General features: G+C 49.7%; 1 protein-coding gene across 4 annotated transcripts; it reads right to left on the bottom strand.

Annotated features, from left to right (window-relative positions):
* Positions 1-1,108: 1,108 nt before the first annotated feature.
* Positions 1,109-22,709, bottom strand: Spatc1 (spermatogenesis and centriole associated 1). Of its 4 annotated transcripts, none has more exons than XM_074069430.1 (5): positions 22,511-22,709; positions 7,184-7,810; positions 6,576-7,076; positions 6,356-6,495; positions 1,109-1,444 (listed from the first exon to the last, which is right to left on the bottom strand). In XM_074069430.1, the coding sequence occupies exons 1-5, from the start codon at positions 22,707-22,709 to the stop codon at positions 1,115-1,117; spliced, it is 1,797 nt and encodes a 598-aa protein (XP_073925531.1). In that variant the 3' UTR covers positions 1,109-1,114. The 4 variants fall into 4 exon arrangements, with proteins under 4 accessions (XP_073925531.1, XP_073925528.1, XP_073925530.1 ...); XM_074069427.1 differs by lacking the exon at positions 22,511-22,709 and adding an exon at positions 14,549-15,059; XM_074069429.1 differs by lacking the exon at positions 22,511-22,709 and adding an exon at positions 14,549-15,059 and having other exon boundaries at positions 6,576-6,686.
* Positions 22,710-23,434: the final 725 nt, after the last annotated feature.

Genomic DNA, 23,434 nt, shown 5'->3' with positions numbered 1-23,434 from the left:
GGTACCAGTGCCTCTTAAATTGTCCTGAGGATTTGGGTCAGGGCTGCCCTTCCTCACCCAGATTGCTAGGCTGCTCTCTGGGTGGAGTCCTTCCTTGCCATTCCTAGGGGTTGAGGAAGAGACTGAGCTGGATCCTCTGATGTCTGGGGAGAGCTGGGTGTGCAGAGGGTAGAAGGTAGCAAGCTCTGGGGATCTGAGTATCCCTGCTAGAGAGTCCCAGCCCAGCCCACTCTATCTCTGGACCCCTCACTGGTTGCTGACTTTGTACCCTGTGGCTTTTCCATTCCCTGACTGGCAAGCACTGAGACCCTCCTCACCCCTCCCATCACAGCCCTGGCCTCTGCACCAGCCCTCAGGCAGACACTGTCCTTTTCTGTCTTGTGGGTCTGAGGCCATTGTGAGCTTTCCCAGCTGCTCTTCTCTCCTCAAGCACCCCGTCCCCCAAAGCATCCTGATCCACACCCCTCAGCTTCCTGCACTGCCACAGAACTTCCCTTCTCAGTTTACAGGTCACTTCCAGCATCCCTTCCAACCCCTCATTCCACCTTTCTCCTCCCATCCAACTTGTATTTTGCCCCTGGACAGCTCTAAATCCCGATGTCCAGGTTGCCAGAATCCTGTGAAGGCCTCTTCTCCCCAGGCTGTGGGCATCTTGTGAAGGGGCTTCAATCTCCCTGGCTGCCCCCCCGCCCAGATTTAGGTGAGGCTGCTTTCTGGGTCTCCTCCATCTCCTGCTCTCTTGCCTTCAAGATCCTGAAGTTCCCCAACTCCTAGTCCCCTCTTGCCTGCGTCTGCCTTCCGGATTCTTACTCCTCGTGCTCCAGGCTTCAGAGCTCCTGCTGTTCCCCTCACCAAGGGAGGGGGACCCGGGGTCTTCTTCCAAACCCCTCAGCCAGACAGCTCCTGAGCCTTGATGTGGGGACCCAGAGTGAATGTGGGCCACCAGGACAGGTAGGACTGAAAGGGTCTCATACAGAGGGTCCAGCGAGCCACCTGACAAGAGGCAGTACCCAGAAGTGTAGCATGGGCTCAGTGGCTAGCGTTTGTGGGAAACTTTAGTGGCCACGCACAGGGGTGCAGGGCAGAGCGAGCCTGGGCCAGCCTGGCACCAGCGTTACCAGATGAACATGGGCTTGCCATCGTCGTGCGACAGCTGGTTGAGGCACGAGAGCAGTAGCAGTGCATCTGTGAGCATGCTGGGATGCACGGTCTCTACCAGCACACGCTGCAGGAAGTCCACAGTATAGGAGCCACCTTCCGACGCGGCCAGCTCGGGCCGCTCGCGCAAGATGCCATAGGCGTTCACCAGCTGCTCTGTCAGTGCTGGGTGCACGCGTCCGTTGTAGCCCAGACTCTGCAGCCTGTTCATGATGCTCACGTAGCGCTGCGTGAGTGTCTGGCACAGCTCCTCGTCCAGCTTGTGGTCATTGGGGTTCAGGGAGGCCTATGGGGAGGCAGAACGTCACAATGGCAGGCAGGCGAACAGAGGGGCAAGAGAGGCTGAGGGAGGCTGACCACCACTCAAGGGGGTGCACAGGGAAGATGTGTTGTGGGGAGGGGAACCCAGGAGGCTGAGCTGAGGGTGAAACCCCCAAGGTCCAGCCCAGGCAGGCCAGTGGCTCCCTGAAAGCTCCCAGGACACCTCATCTTTCTCGTCTGCTTCATCTACTACCAGGATGGCTGAGGCCACCAGGGACTGAGAATAGGGAGCAGAGCTGGAAACATAGAGGCACAGGAAAAATGGGGGGGGGGGCTTCATACTCCCAGGATTGCCTGATCCCTGGTCTTTCCCAGGAGTCAAGGGAAAGCTCTTCACCTGAAATGACAGACGCTGACAGTGGCTCGCCTCGCTTCTGTTGGAGCACTGTGAGGGTCTTCCTGAACATCACTTTGTGCTGGTTCCCCTCCCTGCTCCCTCTCAGCCTGATCACCTCAGTCAAGCACTCTTGACCCCAGCACTCCGGGTTTTGGCCCCCCTCACCTGCTGGCATGGTGCCTAGACCTGGGGATTGGCCTCCACCCACTTCCTTATTACCAGGGCCCCAAGTCAGTCTGTGTCTGCACCTCCAGACTGAAATACTCTTAACTGCTTGACATTTCTGTTGTACTAGTTATCAAATATTTTTTAAGGCAGTACTGGGGTTTGAACTCAGATCTCTGCGATTGTCAAGCAGGTTCTGTACTGTTTGAGACATGCCTCCAGCTCTATTTGCTTTTGTTATTTTGGAGATAGGGTCTTGTCTTGCCAGCCTGGACAGCAATTTCTTTTTTACACTTATTGCCTTCACTGGAATGACAGGCATACCACCTTGCCCAGCTTTTGCAGTTGAGATGGGGTCTCATGAACTTTGTTTTTTAGCCTGGGCAGACCTTGAACGATGGTATTCCTGATCTCAGCCTCCCAAGTAGGTAGGATTACAGGCTTGAGCCACTGTGCCTGGCTGCTTTGTTATGTGAGTTGAGCACCTACTTACTCTATTTTTTAAAATTTATTTCCTTTGTTTTCAAATGAGTACACTTAAGGGCTAGGGGCACAGCCCTGAGTTCTCACCCTACTACTGCCAGAAAAATCGATCGGTTAAAAAATAAAGTAAATAAATATGTTTAGGAGAATGATGTCCTTTCTCATTGGGGAGGTAGTCAAAATATGTGAAGGCGTGGCTCAAATGGTGGAGTGTGGCTCAATTGCCTAACAATTGCAGAGATCCGAGTTGAAACCCCAGTACTACCAAAAAAAAAAAAAAAAAAAAAAGCTTAGGTTACTTAGTGAGACAAAAACAAACCCAAACAAATAAAACTCAAAGTGGACTAACAGAAGCCTAAAGAAGGAAAACAAAGAGCAGAAGTTAGGAAGCAGACTTCAAAGGATCAGTCGGGAAGACCAGCAAAACAGAATTGGGCAAAAGCAGGTGGATGTCACCAGAGAGTCAGGGCAGAGATGGCGACCTGTTGGGGTCAAGAGTACCTATCTTTGAGTAACAGACTCCCAGCCAGGCCACACTTCAGCCATTTTGCTAAGAGACCCTGCCTGTCATCGAGTTCCAGCTAATGGTGTGAGACTGCTTAAAGCTCCATGCCCCGGGTACCGAGCTCTGTCCCCGGACAAGTCCCACAACTTGTGGGCCCAGACACTTGAGAAGGGTACACAGTCAAGATGAGGCCCAATCCTTGCATGGCTGTCGCTGCACTTTGCTGTGGTCTTTAACTACAAAAGAGCCAAGGGTAGAGCAAATGAGCATCTCTGCACTAAACAGCACCGGGGATATGGTGTGGTTTACTCAGAAATGCTTCTGACGTATATTAAGAGGTAAGGGGTGGGGAGAACCTTAGGTGACTTCTCAATGGGAAAGACTACTCTAGAAAATTTGGTATTCGTGAAAAAACAAAACTCTCAACAAACGAGTTGAGGGAAGCTCTTGATTGGCAGACACTCCCATTGGCTCACCTCGCTTCTGAACTGGCACTGTCTGTGGCTTCCTGAACATCAATCACCTTTTCCAGACTTCTCTGCAGCCAAGGTTACACGTGGATGGGTGGGTGGGACTTGCATGTGGAGTGAGCTCCTGAAGGAGGTGGTGCATGCTGGGGAGCAGGTCTTCAGGAGCTCCATGGGTATAGTACCAGTTCTTCATGGACATCTGTGCCTGACTGAGGGTGTGTGACTGGTGTCTGCGTGCTGCCCATGGTGTGCCCACTAGGAATGACCCTTAATGTGCTGGCATTTTTCCAGGCAGCACAACACACAAGCCAATGTTTTTGTGTGTGGTTGCTGGAGCTTCCCTGACCACATGAACATTTGCCTCAAACCCTATTTCTATTTACATCAGTGGATTCTGTCGTCTGCAACCAAGCACACTGGCCGATTTGTCTTAAGATCCATTGACTAGGCTGGAACACACTTCATAATAGGGAGATCAGTGTTCCTTGCCAAAGCTGATACAGGAAAAGTTGCTCATATGATCTTATGCTTTTAAATACCTTCCCAAGAACCTAGTAATCTGAGATATTACAAGGAAATGAAATTTAGGGCTAAGTGTGTGGCTTAGTGGTAGAGCTCTTGCTTCACATGCATAAGGCTGGGTTTGATCCCAGCCCTGAAAAAGAGAGGGAGAGGGAAAGGGAGACGGAGAGAAGGGGCAGAAAGGGAAGGGAAAGAGCTGACTAGGTATGTCTAACCCAATTACACAATGCATACATGCATCAACACACCACGTACCATTCCATTAATACATATGACTTTTACATTTTTATGTATCAGCATATCAGTTTTATAATATCAATATTTTAAAAATAAAGTTAATTTTAAAATGGAATAGGAAAGAGCTGCAACTGTCTGTAGACAAGATCAATGTTTGCAAAGGAAAACAAAGACAGCATACCAGCTATTAGAACGACTTAAGTGTTTGGCAAGGTGACTGGATACCAAGTCACTACCAAAAATCAAAACCAGCTAGAAGAGTAACTCAAGTGGTAGAGTACCTGCCTAGTAAGCATGAGGCCCTGAGTTCAAGCCTCAGTACTGCCAAAGACAAACACAAAAATAGTTAAGCAATAGTTAAGCAATAGGTGGCAGGGACCCAGCTGGTTACCAATTACCACCTGCCACCCTGGCACTGCCCTTGTCTCCCTCACATGGACTTGACTGGACTTAAGGTCTCTGAGGACTAGGGAACTGAAAAGAAAGGTGCTCAGAACATCTGCAGAGAACTTTGCACCTGGGTAGACAGGGTGACTGGTGTGAACACAGGGGCCTTTTACTTGGGCTTAAAAGATGGTATAACTGTCTTTGAACTCTCATCAAACAATAGGGCTCAATTAAAGCTTCTCAGTGCAGTGGACTAAACTGCACAGCATGACAAAGCATTGGCACTGACTGGGCCAGTATCAGGTTTGACCAGTTTTAGCAGGTCTGGGTAGAATTTAGGAATTCTAGCAACCACTAACACTGGAGTGCAGAAAAAAACAAGATATTTTGAGGAAGGAAAATCAAAGGCTGGCAAAGTGAAAATACATGCAGGTGTGATCAACAAATGCCCTAGGGCAGTAAGGTGATAGCCTTGAGGCCAGGAAGCAAACTTTGAGGACTTTCAGATGGGAAGGATTTTTTTTTTTTTTTTTAGGCTTGAACTCAGAGCTTTGCCCTTGCTGTATCACTGGAGCCACTCTACCAGCTCTTTTTTGTAGTCAGGTATTTTTCAGATAGGGTCTCTGGCTTCTAACCAAACACCTCCTGATCTCTGCCTCCTGAGTAGCTAGGATTACAGGTGTGAGCCACAGGGCCTGGTGGAAGGATTTCTTAAACAAGACAGGATGAGAACAAGCAATAAGGGCAAAGGTTGACAATTCTGACCACATTAAAATTAAATACTTAACCAAAGGATGCTTCAGCCAAAGGAAAAGGCAAACTCAAACTGGACCCAGAATCACTCCATGTGACCAAAGGCCATTCCTGCCCAAATTACACACAGATGTCTGCAATCTATAAAGGCGACCTGAGAGAAACAGTGGAAAGCCATCTTCCCAAGAGAAGCCCAAACGGCTGATAAGCACGGATGTAGCCCCACCCTTGTTGGTGGGGGAGCAGCTCACAAGGTGCTCATTCTGTATTCCTTATGTGTGCATATGGTACTGGGGTTTGAAATCAGGGCTTCGAGCTTGTTGGGCAGGTGCTCTTCCTCTTGAGTCACACTTCCAGCTGGTGCTCCTTTTGGACAAAGCTGCTCCATGGTGTCCAGCCCCGCCTCCCTCCTCAGTGCCTTCTACAGCTTGTCATACATGGTGGCACAGAGACCTGCTCCAGCATGTTTTTGGAAGCCCTGTCCTCCAGTCCTTCTGTGGGAGGAGGCCAAGCGGATGCATTCTGAAACACTGGGCCTCGGGTCCCAGTGACAAGACTGCCACATAGTTGGTGGCTCTGGATCTGTGTTCCCTGTGGTCCCCACTGATCCTTGAGGGTACCCATGGAGTTGGGTGAGTGTTGGCTGTGACAATCTGGGGAGGGCCACCACGTTTGCAAGCTGTTGACCCAGCTCTTGAGGGTTAGGGCTGCCCACTGGAAGCTGTTGTGGTGGCAGAGAGGCAGAGCCACCTGCCCATGCTCAGAAACCCCCCCTCCCCCCCCCACACTACCCTTCTCTGGGGAGGCTGTGGGACTCCCACTACCCCTGGATACCTGCTGGCAGCTTGGCCTGACCCCTGGGCTCCCTCCGTCCTAGGGTCCCCTTGGATTCCAACATGTTTAGCCTGAGGGAAGGGCAGGCCCCCCCCAGTGCCCAGTGGCCTCCTACGGGAGAGCACACTGCCCCTCTCCCCCCGCAGTCGCTGTGGCAGTGTGTGGGAGGGGGCAGCCACGAACCTGGATGATCTTCTCCGGAATGTTGGAGACAGTGAAGCCGTAGAGGCGCACGCGCTCGGGGAAGATGCTGGACAGGATCCTGCGGTCCAGCTGGAAGGCGATCTCCCCCACCAGCCTCTCCCAGGCCAGCTGCTTTGACTCTGGGGAGGACCGAGGGTCTCAGCTGAGCCACAGGCCGCGGCAGGGGGGTGGGGGTGCGGACTCACGCGGAACCACTGACCTCGGGAGCCGTCGGGACACTTGCCAGTCTTGCGGTGCGCCATCTTCCGCTCCAATTCCAGCACGCTCTTCCGAGAGGGCTCCGTGGCGCGCGAATTCCGGTTGTCGTTGACTGAAGCCGGAGAGGACGAGGTGCGAGGCGGGGAGTGGGGGTTGTGCGGAGGACGGGGGGTAGGCAAAGGCCGCGGGGGGGACTGCTGGGCCCGGGAAGGGGGGTGAGTGGTTCTGGCAGCAGCTTGGGGGGCAGGCGTGGGGGCGGGGGCGATGACTGTGCCAGCAGAGGAGGCTATTAGGGACTTGGGGACAGAGGCAGGGCCCATTTGTCCCTGGGGAGCACCGGGCTGGGTCTGGCCATCCGGGGTGCCGTAGGAGAAGGCTGTTGTGAGAGTGGGTGTGGCCATGGTGACCGTGGGGGTGGAAATCTGAAGGGGTGCACCCACAGACGCCATGCTGAGGGACTCTGGGTCCTGGGTCGGCTGGGGGTGCTCACTGGAGAGTGTGACTAGTGGTGTGGGGGGGCAGAAATGAGAGGGGGTTAGAGTGAGGCAGAATGGGAGCAGGGATTGGCCTCCCCAGGTTGCCCCATTGCCCTTGCCCTGCACCCGTTACCTTTGGGGGTGGCAGCCGGCCCTGCATTGGCTGAGGAATGGGGCCCAGAGGGGCTTCCTCGGAACTGCTCTGCCAGCCGCACCCTCGGGGCCTCCGGCAGCACCAGGTTTTTCATGGGGTTGGGCACAAGGTTCTGAGAAACACCTAGAGGGGCAGCCGTGGAGGAGAGCAGGGGGCTGCTCAGAGAGACAGCCACTGTGCCTGCCATAGGGGCCATAAGGGGGCTGCTCTGAGACATGGCCAGGGGGCCTGCCAGAGGGCTGCTTGGAGTCAAGGAGCCAGTTGAGGTCAGGCCTAGGGAGCTGGTCATGGTGGCCCCAGGGGGTACGGCCATGGGACTGGTCAGGTGGCCAGGTAGGGTGCCCCCAGGGGATACTGCCATGGGGCTGGCCAGGTGGCTGTTCATGGGGGTGGCCAGGAGATTGGTGAATTGGCCATTCTGCGACATAGGCACTGGGCCAGACAGCAGTGAGTTGATAGGGCCTGCCAGGGGGCTCACGAGGGAGCCTGCTGTAGGGCTGATCTGTGGGCTGTTCAGCACATCCGCCAGGGGAGTCAGGGCCATGACCCCCACATCTTCCAGGACTGGCTCATTTGCTGCTGCTGGGGATGGGGGCAGGAAGACACCTGGGGGACACAGAGAGAGCACTGAGACCCCAGGTGGAGGCACCTTCAGGATCAAGAAGATCCTTCTTGATCTCCAGGATCAAGAAGGAGGCAGTCAAAAAAGAAGAAAGAAAGAAAAGAAAAAGAAAGGAAGAGAGTCAAAGGCTCCCCTGTCCTGGCAGGACCTGGCCAAGGAACCTGTCTGCCTCTGACCAGCTGGCTGGTCTGACCTGAATGAACTCTCTGAGCCTTAATTCTTAGTTGGGCAGAGTGACACCCTGCCCCCGAGGGTGTCAGTGGGGCAACTACAGGACATTCCATGCCCACTTCCAAGTGTCCCAGGTGTGGGTCTGCCCTCTTGTCTCTCACTTCCCAGGGCCTCCTATCCAGCCCTGATTCTCTAGTCAATCCTCCCAGAATCACTTCTCTGACCCCTAGCCCTTCAAGCCACGGGACGTCCCCTTAATCCTCCCCTCAGCTGCACTGAGAAGAAGGGTTCCTAGCACCTGGTGGTCAAGTTGGCCCTTCTGTTCTCATCTTTGTGGGGAGATAGACATCCTACTGGGTAGGGCAGCCCCAGGTGGCAGAGTGTCAACAGGCTGAGCCTCACATGGCCCATAGCTCACAGTCTACTTGAACGGAGAATCCGGGTGTATGAAGGCAGGTTGGACCCAGCCATGCACCCAGACAGGCCGATTCTCCATGAGTTCTGGAGGAGGCCTCTCTTGAACGGCCATATTTGGGGGAAAAGCCCCTTGGCAGGCACAGTTGCTAGAGGGGGGAAGGTTTTGGGGAGTATGTCATTTAACTGAAAACTTCCACTTTGGAATCCTCCCCCTCTTTTTTCCCCCAATTTGTGGTGCTGGAGATGGAACCCAGGGTCTCCTGCATGCTAGGCAAGCCCTACCCTTGACTTAAACTCCCAGCTCCTGAAAACCTGTGCTTTGTTGTTGCTATAAAAGCAGTACATGCTTGTTTTGGGAGGAGAATGAAAATGCAGAAGGGTAAAAACTGATAGTCACTATTAAAGAGCTCCTTGTTGCCTTGGAAATGCTTTCTAGGTGTTTGCACAGATCAGGACTTGCAAGCATTTTTTCTGTAAAGGGTCAGGTAGTAAACATTTCCAACTTTGCCAGCTACATGTTCTCTGCCAGAACTGCTTAATCTCCACCCTAGTGTAAAAGCAGGCAAAGAAAGCTCAGAAGCTAATGACTGAGGATGTGCAGCAATAAAATTAATTTTATAGACACTAATTTTTGAATTTCATGTACTTTTCATGTGTCACAAAATAGTATTCTCTTCTTGTCTTTTTTTAAACTTTCTTTTAGGGGGGTGGGGGTCTTTTGAAGTAGGATCTTGCTATGTAGCCCACTAGCCTCAAATTCTCCATCCTCCTGCCTCAGCCTCCTGGGTCCTGGGGTTACAGGCATGTACCACCATGCCTGGATTTTATTTTCTTTCCAGGATTTCAAAATGAAAAATCTATTCTTTTTGTTTTTGTGGTACCAGAGTTTGAACTCAGGGTCTCACACTTGCTAGGCAAGTGCTCTACCCCTTGAGCCACTCTGCCAGCCCAGAATCCATTCTTAATTCACAGGATTTGTACAAACGCAGTGACTGCCTTCTGGGAAGATGGCTGATATGGAGGGATTGGCCAGTCAGGGCCAAAAGGGTCAGATGGGCTGGATGGACTTCCACAACCTCCCCAGAGGAAAATGGCCCAATCTGAAGTTTGGACAAGTTGAATTTAAAATAAAATCAATAAACAGATCAGGAACTGGTTGCTCATGCCTGTAATCCTGGCTACTCAGGTGGCAGAGATCAGGAGGATCACAGTTTGAAGCCAGCCCCAGGCAAATAGTTCAAGAGATCCTATCTCAAAAAAACTCACCACAAAAAAGGGTTGGCAGAGTGGCTTAAGCGGTGAGTATCTGCCTAGCAAGTATGAGGCCCTGAGTTAAAACTCCAGTGCTCCAAAAAAAAAAAAAAAATCAGTAAGCAGTACAAAGAAGGTAGGTACCCTTATGACCACAAAGGATGCAACTCACAGAAAGTAAAACCAAAATATATATGTGAAATATATACAGTGAAAACCACAGGGACTTCCAGGAAGTTCTGAATGGTAACTGTACCCAGATCCAGAACGGAAGGACAATGGCTCAGGGATACGGATGACATAATTAAGGAAGTCAATCTAGTACACACCAGAGGGATTCAACAGCACCTCTGAGAAGGCTGAAGAAAGGATCAGAAAGCTGAAACTAAATCCATCAAGGTTATCCAGTCTGAGGAATAGGAAGAAAAAACTGAACAGAGCTTAAGCTATGTGACACCGTCAAGCATATCGCCACACACACACACGATGGGAGTTCTGGAAGAACAGGAGAAAGAGAAAGGAGTAGAAAAATGTTTGAAGAAATAATGTCTGAAAGCCTTCCAAATTTGGTGCAAGACAGGCATCTACATATCAAAGAAATTCAATGAACTCCAGGGAGGAAAAACTCAGAGATACACGCTGACATCCACTGTAATCAAATCTTTCCGTGTACTTTTTTTTTTTTTCTGGCAGTATTGGGGTTTGAACTCAGGGCTTCATGCTTGCTGGGCAGGAACTCTACCACTTGAGCCGCTCTGGCATGCACAACAATCTCCAGCACTGAAAGAGAAAAGAATCCTTTTCCCCGTTTTCTTTCTTATTTTATTAGCATATATTTGTTGTACAAAGGGGTTTCATAGTGGTATTTCCATACAGGCATACAATGTGCTTTGACCCAAAACACACCCTCTGTTACTCTTTCTAAAAAATTTTAAAATGTTTCATTACTTTATTATCATCCGTGTGTATAAAGTACTTTGATCATAGAATCTTGGCAGCATGAGAGAAATGACTTACAAGATACAAGGGCTCTATAAGACTATCAGCAGGCTGGGCATTGTGGCATTTGCCTATAATCCCAACACTTAGGAAGCTGATGCAGGAGGACAGCAGTTGGAGGACAGTCTATGTCACATAGTGAGACACTGTCTCAAAGAAACAAACTGACCGGCTGACTCACAGCAAATTTGTCATCAGAAACTGAGGCCAGAAGGCAACAGCATGACGTTAAAGTCCTGAAAGAAGAATTCGATATCCTACAAAACTACCCTTGAAAGTTAAGAGAAAAATTAGGACATTCCTAGATAATCAAACGCTAAGGACATTCATTGCAAGCAGACCTGCCCGTAAGAAATGCCAAAGGAAGTTCCTCAGGCTAGAATGAAAGGAAACCGGACAATAACCAGACAGCCATATGTGGAAATAGAGCCCACAGTGAGCTGGGCACCGGCAGCTCATGCCTGTAATCCTAGCTACACAGGAGGAAAGAGGTGTGAAGCCAGCCTGGGCAAACAGGTTGTGAGACCCTATCTCAAAAATACTCAACACAAAACAGGGGTCGAGCGCCTGCCTAGCAAGCGTTGAGGCTCTTTAACCTACCTATGTGATTTAAAGGACAAATACACAAAACAGTGATAATAAATATATGCTAATAGATACACAATGTGTAAAGATGCAATTTGTGTCGATAGCAGCACAAAGGGAGTGGGGTTCATGCCTGTGATACTAGCTACTTGGGAGGCAGAGATCAGGAGGATCACAGTTTGAGGCAAATAGTTTGAGAGACCCTATCTCCAAAATACTCAACACAATAGGGTTGGTGAGATGGCTCAAGTGGTAGGGCACCAGCCTACCAAGTATGAAGCCCTGAGTTCAAACTCTAGTACTTGAAGGGGAGCAATGACAGATGTGACTCCATTTTGGAGAGAGGCACTTTAGAGGCAAACATTTTCAGAGAAATAACGAGCCTCTCACCAAAGTAACAAGATGCAGCTGCACAATGTGGGGAGTGGGCCCAAGGCCAGGCTGAGTTGGGCAGGTTTCCAGGCCCAGGATGTGCTGACCAGACCCTCCTGGAATGTTCAGTTCCATAGAAGAAGAACACACAGGTGGTCAGATTTAATGAGAAGCTGACTCGGTGCCAACCAATCACAAATACAGTTTGAAGGTAGAATAGTGGGACCTAAGCCAGTTAGTGGCCTGGCTCAACTCCTAGACTTCAGCTTTTCTTTGGCTTAGCTCTTTCACTAAGCTCCACTCATCAGGGTGCTTTGCCATCCTTTCAATAAACCTTGTGCTTGCTTTAACTCTTAACTCCTGGTCCAGGGTCTTCAATTATCAACTAAGCCAGGACTCAATCTTAGGAACAACACTCCAGTATCAGTACCACCAAAAATAAAAAATAAAGACATAAAAGGGAGGACGGAGCTATACGTTATTTGCGTACTGTATTATATTCCCATGTTCATAAGCTTGGTTGCTTGAAACTGGATTGCTATAAAGTTCAAATAATGTCCAGGGTAACCACTAAGAAAATAACTAAAAAATAAAAAAGACACGAGAAGGAATAACAGAAAAATCAATTAAACAGGGAAAACAGTAAAGGAGAAACTGAGAAACAAGTAAGACAAAGGACATACAGAAAAACAGCAAAATGTTAGAAATAAGTCTTTCTTTTAGGACATTCTTATAGGAATGTCTTTGAATAGATTAAAATCTCCAATCAAAAGTCAGAGATTAGCAGAATGGATAAATAAAACCAACCAAACACCCCTGCTAAAAGCTCATGATTGAACTACATGGAGACTTGTTTTAGATCCAAAGTCATGGATAGTTGGAAAGTCAAAGAATGGAAAAATAGAAAAAGAATCCTATGCGAGTTGTAGCCAAAAGAATGCTGTGTAGCTAGCTATACTACTAGCATATTTTAATTAATAGAATTTAAATAAAAATGGTTACAAAAAGCAAAGAAGGACATTATATACTAGTGAAAGGTTCAGTACAGCAAGAAGACATATTTGTGCACTTAACATACCTTCAAAATACATGAAGAAAAAAAAAACATATATGAAGCAAAAATTCACAGAATTGAGCCAGCCGCCAGTGGCTCACACCTGTAATCCCAGCTACAGCAGGCATCGATCAGGAGGATTGAGGTTTAAAGCCAGCCCTGGGCAAATTGTTTGCAAGATCTATCTCGAAAATACTGGTGGAGTGGCGCAAGTGGTAGAGCACCTGCCTAGTAAGTACAAAGTCCTGTAGTTCAAACCCCAGTGCTGCCAAAATAAACAAAAAAAGAAATCACAACAGAAGCTAGCTCGATAGCTCAAACTCCCAGCTTCTTGGGAGTGGAGATAGGAGAATCACAATTTGAGGCCAGCCTGGGCAAAATGTTAGCAAGATCCTAATCTCAAATAACAAGTCAGGTGTGATGGTACACTTCTGTAATCCCAGCTATGTGGAAGGCAGATGTAGAAGGATTGTATTTGGAGATCAGCCCTTGGCAAAAGCATGGGACCCTGGTCTAAAAAACAGCCAATACACAAAGGGCTGGGGGCAAGTACAAGACCCTCATTACACTGTCCCCCAAGAAAGAAGTCACAACAGAAGTTAGAGAATACTTGAGACAAATGAAAGTGAAAATATGATATGTCAGTCATGGATATAGGGAAGGCCGTGCACAGAGAGAAAAGCACAGCTACCGATAGGCTGAGATCTGGAGGACCATGGTTCGTGGCCAGCCTAGGTCAACAGTTCCTGAGACTCCATCTCCAAATAACCAGAGCAAAATGGACTGGAGGTATGGCTCAAAGGATAGAGCACCAGCTTTGCAAGTGCTGAAGTCCTGAGTTCAAACCCTAGTCCCGCCAAAAAGGAACAGCCATATGTGATGGCATATGTCTGTGCTCCCAGCACTTGTGGGGCTGAGGCACGAGGATCATGAGTCAGAGACAAGCCTGGGATTCATAGTGAGACTGTCTCAAAAACAAAACAAAAAAAACCCAAACAACAACAACAAAAATAAGACCCACATTGCAGTACCACTACCTCACATTAGCTAGGATGGCTAAAATAAAAACGTCAGGTGATTGGCAAGGATTTGGGAAAACTGGACCCTCATGTTTGCTTTGGAAAACAATCTGTCAGGTCATGAAATAGTTAAAAAGTGCCCAGTAATTCCACTCCTGGATATATATGATATATGTTTGCACAAAAACTTGTACATGAGTGCTTGTGGCAGCATTACTCATAGTAGGCTAAAGGAGGAAACAACCCAAACGTCTGCCAACTGATGAATGGATAAACAAAATGCACATCATACCATGGAATATTATCTGATCACAAAAGTCAAAAAATCTCTGACTCCAAGCAAGAGTGCTGATTTATGCTATGACACGGATAAACCTTGAAAACATTACCCTAAGTGAGAGAAACCACCCCCAGAAGATCACATATATCATCCTGCTTGTGTGGAGTATGTACAATAGGTGAGTCCATAAGAACAGGCAGTAGATCCTGGGAGCTGGGGACGGGATGGAGGGGTGAAATAGTAAAGAGGGTGAGGTTTCTTTCTAGAGTGATCAAAGCATTCTAAAATCGGTTGAGATGACGTTTGTATATACTTGTGGATATACTAAAAACCCACTGTCTACTTTAAGGGGGTGTATTGCATGGTAAGTGAATTACGTTCTCTAAAAAAATGTTATTAAGAAAAGATTCATTGGCAGTACAACCTCCCTTCTCCCAAAAAAGAAAAGATTCACTAGGGAAGGGCAGTCATGGCTCCGGGTCCTCCTGGAGACACTGCAGGCCCTGCAGGCACAGACCCTAGCGCAGTTTGATGTGGGGACACTTTTGAGTTTGGGAAATCTACTAATACTCACGCAGGACATCTGGTGTAGGCGTGTTTCCACAGTCGGCCTACCTTCAAGAGGTTTCGGCCTGAGGCTGTGATTCTAATGAGAAATGTACAAGCCGTCGAAGCTTCAACTTTTTCACAATTCGTATGGATTTGTGAGTTGAAAAATCTTGCTGGATTCGGGTTTGGTACTAGAGTGCTAGAACCCTGCAGAGAAACTCAGATTGTCCCGCCACGCGTTTAATTTTTTAGGATCCGGAAAGGTTCGTTACATCAGGCAGTTGGGGAGAAAAAGGCGAAAGTCTTGGATCTACACCTGCTGCGTGTCATGTTTTGAACGGCCGGAACCGGTTTCCTCCCGAACCTGTCGCTCCGGGTCTCCGCTCCGGGGCCGGCGGGTCCTCGACTGTTCCCCACGCGCCCCGTCCTGTCCCTGGCCGGCCACGGCGAACAGAGGCGGGGGAGCCGGGCCGGGGACGGGAGGGTCCCACGGTGCCAGGGGGACACTGGGTGGCCTGAGGGACTCAAGCGCCAGAAAGGACCGGGGCGGAGTCCTACGGGGGGGCGTGGCCAGAGGCCAAAGGGCGGCCAGGAGGCGGGGCCTGTGCGAGGCGGAAGGACACGTGATTCCGGGGCGGGGCCCGCAGGGCGGAGCCAAGGCTCTGAGAGGCTATAAAAGCGGGGTCTCGGCTGTGCGAGGCGAAGAGCGCGGGATTCCGGGGGCGGAGCCTGAGCCGTGAGGGGACATTGGACTGGGGCCCTAGGGGTTCAGAGGCCGAAAGGCGCGGGCCTGGGGCCGGGGCCGGTGGGGCGGGGCCGGAGCTCTGGAGCCCGAAGCTGAGATTCCCGAGGGTGGACGGAGGGGGAAGACTGGGTGGACCAAGTCCTCAGTGAGCGAGGCCGCGCCCACCACGGTTTCGGCAGACCTGCGTAGTGTGGCGGGGCGGGAGAGAGGGTCGGTGGAGAAGGCAGGAGGGTTCTGGGGGAGGGGCCCGAAGGGAGGACGATCCTGAGGGAGGGGGGCTGAGGGCTGAGGGTCTGGAGGACTGTCCTGAGGAAGGAGGGTCTAGGGGTGGAGTGTCCCCAGGAGGGAGCGTCTGTGGGAGGAGGGTCCTGGGAAAGATGGATCCTAAGGGAGGACTGTCTAGGTTGGGGCCGTCTTGGGCACCAGGGTCCTGAGGGAGGAATGACAGGCCTTCGTTCGGGACAGGCTCCTGGAGGATTAAGTAGCCACGTCCATCCTACGGAACTAGGAAGTATTGTAGGGAGGTGGTGGAAGGCTGGCGGGTTTAGGGTCCTTGAAAAAACGGGAAAGGCTGCCCCCTGCTGGTGACGCCCGCCAGTCTGCAGCCACCTAGAGAAGGTAGAGGCGAGGCGAGCAGTGGCCACGGCAAAGAGGATGGGCTTATTCGAGGGAGGAGCGAAGAGAGTAGTCGTGGGGAGGGGTGCCGAGCAGCAAGAGTAGGCACAAGCTCCCCAGCCGTCCTGCCCTGATTGCCTGCCCCATGCTGACCTCTGTCTGGCCCTGTCAGCTTGTGCCGCCCTGACCACCTGTCCCTTGACGTCTCCGTGGAGAAGCTAGGTCTGACCACAGAGGAAGGAGCCTGTTTTCTAGCAGTCACTGTTTGGTGTCTTGGGCACTCAATTCAGCCCTCATTTCCTATCTCCTCTGCTATGCCAATAGCTTACCCCCGCCCCTGGCTCTATCTCCCAGAGACATCCGAGTGCAGGGTTCTGAGCAAGGTGCCTCAAGGAGTAGGAGGCCCTGTAGTCTGAGTCCTGTCTTGGCTCTACCTCCCATCCATCTGTCCTGTGTGGGGGCCAAGGTCTGAACATCTTGGCACCTGTGTCTTACTGGTTAATTCGGCCAACAGCCAACATTTACTGATTTCCTGCCGCTCAGATTGCCCACTCTGACCACACAGTTGTACCTTCTGGCTTGCTTGGAAGATCACACCAGGCCACCTGGTCTTTGAGCCTTTTCAGATCTCTAGTATCCTGGCCTCTGTTTTCTTCCCATTTCATCTGACAGCCTTTCTGGTCTCCACTACTCTCTCAGCCAGCATAGTCTATGATGTGGTTACACCCTTGCCTTATTGTCATCAGTGTACCACCTGCCTACTGCCCTATGTCTGCTCCCAGGCCACCAAATGCTACAAGAGAAGGCACAAGATTGGTGGCTGCTGCCATTGTAAATTCCCTAGAGACTGGCTAGTGCCATTCAGCCCACTATATAGTCAAACAGACATCCCAAGTTCCCTCTGAGGGAACTCCCATCTTCACTGTATTTCAGACTTTCCCCTCCTTCTCCTACCCTTGCTCCCAAAGAATGTCACTTTTGCAGAGGAAAAAATATTTTTGGCAGCACTGAGGTTTGAACTCAGGGCCTCCCTCTTGCTAGGCAGGCACTCAGCTCCTTGAACCATGTCCCTAGCCCTCTTTAGTTATTTATCAGGTAGGATTCTCACGTTTTTGCCTGACCCTGCCTCTTCCCTGTGGCCTCCTGAGTGGCTGGGACCACAGGTGTGTGCCACCACACCCAGCTTACTGGGGATGGGGAGGCGTCTCTAACATTTTGCCAGGCCAGCCTTGAACCACAGTCCTCCCAGTCCCCATTTTCCAAGTAGTAGCTCGGATTTCATCCGTGAGTCACAGTGCCCAGCTACAGAGAAAGTTGAATCCGTGGGTCTGGAGTTCCCTTCACTTCCCACCACCTGATATTCACACTCATGCTTCCCTTGGTCCTTCCCTTCTTGAACAGTGGAAGAGATGCTCTTCCTTCAGTCAAGGACCCCTCCCCAAAAGTACTCTTTTCCTCTTGAGTATTTACAGCCTACTCTAGTTTCTTCTTTCTACATATAAACAAATTCGGGTGTCTGCCATCTCAAAAAGAAGCTCTTTATTCCATGTTCCTCTCCAGCTACTGCCCTCTCTGTCCAGTCCCCATATCTAAAAAAAAAACAAAACTTTTGTTTTTTATATTTTTATGGTATTGGGGTTTGAACTCAAGGCTTTGCACTTGCAAGGCAAATGCTCTACCACTTGAGCCATGCTCCAGCTCACGCCAGACTTTTTGAACTAAGGTATTGCCATCAACTGTTCAGTTATCTACAATTTCTTTCTTTTCTTTCTTTCTTTCTTTTGTGGTACTGAGTATTAAACTCGAGCTTGCACTTGCTAGGCATGCACTCTATCACTTGAGCTATACTTCCAGCTCTCTATTTTCTCACTTATTCTTCACTTTACTCTGATTAGCCTAACCCTACCTTTAGTAGGGTTGAAATCACTAACCAAGGTCATGAATGCCAAGTCGTTATTCAGTAAAGGCTGTGGACATTTTCAGTATTTTTCTTGTTTGACTTCTTGGCAGCCTTTACCCTGTTAACACAATGTCCCCTCTGGAACTGCCTCTTGGCATCCAAGACATCAAACTTTGGAAGTTTCCTTTGCTTCTCTGGATGCTCCTTTCTTCACCTGTCCTTGCTCAGGACTTGTTCCCTAGTTCCTTCTTACTGTACACTTTCTTCCCAGGTGGTCTCACCCGTTCCTGTAGCTTCAATTGTCGACAACTCTTTTTAAAAAAATATTTTTTTTTTTGGTGGCACTGGCATTTGAAAACTCAGGGCCTCATGTTTGCTAGGCAGGCACTTTTACACTTGAGTCCCTCCACCAGGCTGTCCACAACTCTTGAAACTTTTGTCTAGCCCTGACCTCTTCTCTGAGCTTCAGGATTCATATATCCACTCCATGTGGATGTATTTTATTTTATTTCATCATTTTTATATTCTTACATGTGTATACATTATTTGGCCCACCGGCTCTCCTCCCTGCCACCCCCCATGTAAATGTCTTAAAATCAGTTTGTCCAAAGTACAATTCATTGTCTTACTCCCAAACCACATTTCCTTTTTTCAGACTCCTCACCTCTAACATTTGCAGGGCTGTGGGCAGGAGTAGAAATGGAGGCCCACATACCTTATGTCACAGTACTTGACAGTTATCACTCATGACAACTGTTAAATTATGTTCTACTTTGTTAATCCGACAAATAAACCTTTGTAACAACCTAGGTCAGATTTTTTTTTTTTTTCTGGCACTGGGGCTTGAACTCAGGGTCTTCACCTTGAGCCACTCCACCAGTCCTATTTTTGTGAAGGGTTTCACTATTTACCTGGGCTGGCTTTGAACTGTGATTCTCCTGATTTCTGCCTCCTGAGTAGCTAGGATTATAGGTGTGAGCCACTGGTGCCTGGCAGAAGGCCAGATTTGAATTTAGAATTCTTGTACTTCCTAGAGTGCTGGATTGGGATGTGGTAGCTTGGAGAGAACTGATGATCCCTGGGCCCCAACCTCATTCTGCATCTCTTCTTTTCCCATCTGGGCTTGGTCCTGCACTGCAAGGGGCCTGGTACACAGGCTTTTGAGTGCCCGCAGCCCATGTGTCCAAGCTCTGCTCATATTTCCCAAGCTGCATTTCCTTCTGTGATCCTCCCGAGTGGGGTTGGGTCAGAACTCTGAACCTGAGCATAAGAAAGAAGAAGGGTGGGCCCAGAAAGAGGAATTGAAATTTGAGGTCAAGGTCAAATCAAGAAATGAGACCAAAAGGAAAAAAAAAGAAATGAGGCCAACCCCATGAAGAGGGCCACTCACAGAAATGGGCTGGGAGAACAAGCAGTGTGAGGAAATGGCCAGAAAAAAATGTCCTCTGAGACAAGTATAAGGATCCACCTTGACTGGGCCTAGGAATGGTCATTTGTGCATTCTTGGGGAGGACAGCAGACATACTCTGGGTGCTCCATTCATTGTCCCTTACATGCAAGCAGTTAGGGCTTCTGTTTTCTTACTAAATAACTTGAATGAGTTTCTCCTCACTTACAGTTCATGCTATTATTTCCCACCTGAGTGACTGCAACAGCCTTTAACTCATCTCCCTGCCTCACTCCTGTTCCCTTGAATCCAGTTTCCCCACAGTAGCTGGAATGATCTTTCTGAGCATAAATATGATTACTCCCAATTTGAAATCACAAGTTTCACCGAGCACAGTGGCTCATGCCTGTCATTCCAACTGTGCAGTAGGTGGAGATGGGGAGAATCACGGTTTGAGGCCAGCCCAGTCAAAAAATTAGCAAGATTCCACTCAACCAATAAGCCAGGCGTGGTGACACGCACCTGTCATCCCAGCTACTTGGGAGGCATAAATAAGAGGAGAGCAGTTCTGGTGGGCTAGGACAAAAATGCAAGATTTTAGAGTGCCTGTCTAGCAAGCATGAGGCCCTGAGTTCAAACCCCAAGACTGCCAAAATAAATAAATAAGTAAGTAAATAAATAAATAAATTACGAATTTCTGCTTATTGACGTTAGGTGCAAGTCCACTTTCCTTAGCATGTCAGTCACAGTGACATAGTCATCCTTTAGCTTATTGTTCACTTTTCGCTGGCCCCCAGCACACGCACACGCACACACACACACACACACACGTATCAGAGACAGCATATCTGTTCCAACACCCACACCACACACATTCATATCTACAGCCCTCATCACACACACATGGCAGCTCCCACACACATTCACATCCACGTACATACACTCACACACTGCACTCTTAAAGCACACCCACTGCATTCCCTCACATACTCATGCATTGCCCACACCCATTCACACACACCTCAGCCACTCACACCGCATGCTCCACACCTCCACATCACTGCACACACGTAGGTACCACACGCTCACACACACAGGCTGAGCTTTACCACAACCATCTCTTTCTCATTCTTGCAACCCCTCAGGACCAGGCCTCTGTCCAAACCGCACTTCCTCTTGGAATGCTGCCTTCTGCTCCAGAAACCCTTTCCTGATCCCTAAGCTTGATCATTGGGACGATCTCAAGTAGTTCAGGGATTCCTGAGAATCAAATCTAAAAGTTGATCAAAGTGGCACACACCTTTAATTCCAGGAGAATCATGAGGTAGATGCCAGCCTGGGCTACATAGTAAGATCCTGTCCCTACCCCCCCACCAAAAAAAAAAGCCAAAATAAAACAAAAAAATCAAACCTACGACTTGTTTGGTTATCCTGGGAATAGGACATTGGAGTCTAGTTTTGTTGCTGTTATTTGTTTGTTTTTGTAGTACTGGGAATTGAACCCATGGCCTCATGCTTGTTAGGGAAGCAATTCTACCACTTGAGCTACACTCCCAACCCAGCTTCTTAAACGGTGAGATTTCTTAAACATTGCACCTCCCCCATGCATATTATTTTTGTCACCCTGTCTGTTGTCTCAGGCTCATTTATGATACAACATTTAAAATAGGAGGAGACTGTGTGCTTGTGATCACTAGTGAAATGAAGACAGCCTGCCACAGCCAGGCTGTATGGTAGGAAACCTCATGCATAGGGAGCAGAAGAGTGAGACAGCAGGGAATGAGCACTGGTGTCAGGGGCTTTAGCTTCCCTGGTGCCCAAGGTCTCAGGCACATGTCTAGTTTGGAGTGAACCAAGTTCTAGGGATTCACTGAACCTGCAGGCTCTTCTAAGGGAATCTTCACTTCTAATGGGATGTTGAAGTACTGCAGTGGATGAGTTGGCTGAAGGTGCAAGGGCAGGGCCTGAACCCAGAGCCTGGCGGTAGCAGTGATTGACATGAGTCAGGAAGCAGAGACTGACCAACCTTGCTTGGGAACTCAGGAAGAGAGGGGTTATCAGTATCCAATGGCAGGCAGAGGTAGAGAAGGACATGCGGCACTTAGGGGCCAACCCAGGACCTTTCCAGAACATCAGTGTGTGCTGGGGTCTTGCCAAGCCATAGGGGCTTCATTGGGCAGAGACCAGAAAAAAGCAGAATGTAAGGGGGAGGCTAAAACTCAGAGTCTGTGTGTGAGTGTGTGGTACTGTGCTCTGTGATGTGTGTGGAGCATGTGGTGTCAGAGTGTGGTGTGTGTGTGAATGTGCGTGGAGAATGCATGAATATGTGAGTGAATGCAGTGTGTACTTTAGGAGTGTGTGTGAGTGTATGTCTGTGGCTGTGAATATGTGTGGGAGCGCATGTGTGTGATATGTACGAATGTGTGTGGTTTGGGTGTTGAACAGAGAAGAGGCAGGTAGAGAGGGTGATATGCAGGCCTGTGACAGAGGGCAAGTCACGGCAGGGTGGGTAGCAGGAAGGAACACAGCCCTTTTCTAGGATAGGACATAACAGGGAGAGAAGTGGATGTAGCAACAACTTCCAGTGTTTCATCACTTGTTTACATCCTCGGTAATCTTCCTCAGACTCCTTCGGCCAAACCCTGGGAGCTTGCTGCCCCCTGTTCTTCTCCTGCTATCTTCAGTGCTAACTACAGCTTCCCATTTTTCCAGCCCCTCTCACCACACTCATCTGTCACTTCCTGGCCTCTGAATGCACACTCCCCTCCCATTCCTACGCTTAGGCCTAGCCTGCCGATTGTCACTTCATCTGCTTTTCTGTGCACACCTACAATTTCTTCGCCTGGTCTTCTATCTCATCCTACAACTTCAGCCCTGCAGCTTCTGTCACATACTAACAAATTCCAAACCTCAAATTTCGGTCCTGGTCTCTCTCCTCAGCTTCTAGATAATGGGTCACATCTTGGCAGGAGAGTAACGGGAGAAAGATGGAAGTACTAGTAATGAGTGTTGAGGGGGCAAGAGGGCAAGGAATGAAGGACAGGGGTGGGGAGGCTGAGGGTTAGTGACTCATTGAACCCAGTAGGGCAGCACATTTGGATTCCAGAACTGGGAAGTTCTCAGTCTATGTAGTGCTACCTAGAAGTTCTGTTGAAGGGACCAGGTGAGCAGGATTGGGCCTAGTTTTGCCCTTTCATCCATATGGTCCTGTGTCCTCAACATCTCTTCAGCCAGTGGGCCTCCCCAAGTTTGTTACTAACCGTACCTTCCCTCCATGATTTCCTGAGACACCAGCACAATGCCTCTCCAGTGTCCTTGAAGCCAGGCCTCTGATAGTTACCCTGGTTAGCTCCTGCCGTTGCCTCACCAAGCCCATTCGTGAACCCGCTGATGCTGAGGCCACCTGCCTGAGTCTTGATTGCAGACTTGAGCTCATGATTCTCCCGAATGAGCCGCACCAACTTCTTCAGTTCCTCATTTTCTCTCACCAGCCTCTCTATCTGATGCCGAAGTCCCTCATAATTGGTAAGCAGAGACATGCCCTGGGGTAGCAGAAAGGGCACAGCCCACAGCAGGGCGCTTCACCTGGAGGCTGCCCAGGGCCCCGGGCCTTGCCCGGGCTGGAAGAGGGCCCCAGAGTCTGCAAGGCTAGCCCAGCGGGCTCTGAGTATTGTGAGGTCAGAGGCTGTGCCCTCTCCTTGTCCTCTGCTAAGCTCAGCTCTCTGTGCCTCCAGGCCTGTGCACAGCCCCTGTGCACAGCCTTGGCCTGGAATATTCTGAAGACTTCTCTGTCTGGCTAGCTTCATGGTCAAGATGCCTCCCCTACAAAGCCTCCATTCCTCTACTGCAAGGTAATCGCTGTCCCTGGCCTTCTGAAGCAGATATGCCTGTGTGTAGCACTTACCCTGGTTCTCTGTGGTCAGCTCCTTAATGCTGTCCACTGACTTTACAGAGAAGACAGGGATCATGCTTCTCTCTGGAATCCCCAGTGCCCAGCTTGGTGTAGGGGGGTAGCCAATGAGTATTTGTTGAATGCGAACTCACCGCCCTGCCTATCTGGGCAAGGTTCCCATTCCTTGTAGTCTTAAGCATGCCTGGATTTACACTGTCAGCCAGTCTTCTCCTGAGGAGGCTGTGTCCCAGAGGACTGAATATCGGTCTATGATTTCTTCTGACCCTGGTGCTCAGAGTCCTTCTCTGGCTCTTAGCCCCGGGGCTCCCTCATCCAAGCACCTGGCTCCCTGCAGCTTGGGGCTTCCATTTC

This window comes from Castor canadensis, chromosome 3 (assembly GCF_047511655.1).
Source record: "Castor canadensis chromosome 3, mCasCan1.hap1v2, whole genome shotgun sequence".
Lineage (NCBI taxonomy): Eukaryota > Metazoa > Chordata > Mammalia > Rodentia > Castoridae > Castor > Castor canadensis.
This window is presented reverse-complemented; position numbering and strand designations above follow the sequence as displayed.